Source organism: Nematolebias whitei, chromosome 1 (genome assembly GCF_014905685.2).
Source record: "Nematolebias whitei isolate Nwh7 chromosome 1, NemWhi1, whole genome shotgun sequence".
In the NCBI taxonomy this organism is placed as follows: domain Eukaryota; kingdom Metazoa; phylum Chordata; class Actinopteri; order Cyprinodontiformes; family Rivulidae; genus Nematolebias; species Nematolebias whitei.
In genome coordinates this window covers 48422691-48424191 of record NC_056498.1, presented here as the reverse complement: position 1 = coordinate 48424191, position 1501 = coordinate 48422691, and the positions used below count along the sequence as shown (strand labels likewise).

At 40.8% G+C, this 1501-nt stretch overlaps 1 protein-coding gene across 1 annotated transcript in view; it reads left to right on the top strand.

The window, feature by feature from the left end:
* Positions 1-1287, top strand: part of ntpcr (nucleoside-triphosphatase, cancer-related) — a gene marked incomplete at its 5' end in the record, with an annotated part of 14644 nt that extends 13357 nt beyond the window's left edge. Inside the window, 1 exon segment of the mRNA XM_037684901.1 lies at positions 1057-1287. Coding sequence (XP_037540829.1) covers positions 1057-1134 — 78 coding nt within the window.
* Between the last annotated feature and the right edge of the window lie 214 nt (positions 1288-1501).

Here is a 1501-nt window from a genome sequence, read left to right as displayed (position 1 = left end):
TTAATTTAAGACTATTTATCTGAGCAGACTGCTTTGAGTTTAACTCCATCACAGAACTCTCATCTTGAGCTGATAAATGTCTCCTGGAGGGTAAATGTAAATTATATCTTGGCTGCAAGTATTCAGTCAAGCTGTGAAGGAGACAGTCTGATTTCAGTCTGCTCCTCCGAGACGAGCTGACTGAAATCAGACTGTCTGCTTCGGACTGAACGAGAGGAACACACCGCTGAAGCCTTTACCTTGGTGCCTGGCTAAACAATCCTCGTGCACTTTAATGTGGTGCTTTTTCAAATGTTTATTAAGTTTGTTGTGTTGTAGGTCGCGACCGAGCTTCCTCAGTGCAGCGGCTCTGCAGACACTGCACGTTGCTGTCTTACGGTGTTTAGTGTAAAATACTTCCACTAATAATTGAGCTTCAGGATTATTTCTGACTTTCCTGCCAGTTCTGTGAGCTTCATAGATGGATCGTTACTTCTGACTTCGAGTTGCAAAACTTTCCCTCCTTTTCAGCAGAAAGCAGTGGCCGGAAGCACTGTTGGCTTCTGGGTATTGTAGTTATTTTGACTGGCGTCACAGTGTAGGCTTATTGAAAGAAAACTACAAAATGGCGTCGCCTGTCCGAAGTAGCAAGGGACTACCGTACTGCGCAGAGAGGAAGATTGTTACTGGAAGAAAACCTGTTGGTGATTTAACTCTTAGACAAAACATGATGTGGATGTTTAACATGAGAGTGGAGCAACACATCTGAGTTCAGCGCTAAGCTCCGCCTACTTTTGGGGAAAACAACCCCTCCACTTTGACTGACGGTGACTAAAACTGATGTTTTGCTAAGAAAACTGCTTCAAATAAGTTAACAGCGTTCATCTGAAGGTTTTAAATATTATGACTTGTTAGACAAATTACCATTTAATGTCACTGCTGATAAATGAATAGGCAAACTTATAAATATGGACTAAAGTTCATTGGACTGGTCAGATGTTCTTTTAGCTTTTTTATTTTGTTCCCCGTTTTGCTCAGAGCATCCATTTTTATTAACAATTTTGTTTCTTCGTCTAGGTGTCCAAGGAGAACAGAAGTGCTATTCTACAAGACGTTCTAACAACTCTGCAAGAATGTTTGAAGGCTTCAAACTAACCTCAAGTTTTAAATGTACTCAAGAGAAAACTCCAGCAGTATATATCCGACGGTTCCTGCGTGTCGCTGCATGAGCTTCAGACAACCAAATTAATAAGAGGATGGAGTTAAAACAGAACTGTTCTGCAGTAAAATGAGGAGAATTCAGAGCTGCAGGGAGATGTTGAGAGTCACTTGCATGTGTGCATCTCATTTGTTGGTTTTTTTGTGAGATGGAACACAGCGGGTGGGGAATTATTCATTTAGTGCACAAATATTCCTGCGGAATAGCTCCCGTTTATTACCGGGAGTCCAGTTTTCAATTTTTGTTTATTAATAAACGATGCATTATTTAATAAATAAAAGTGCACACAAAGCAGTGACCTTG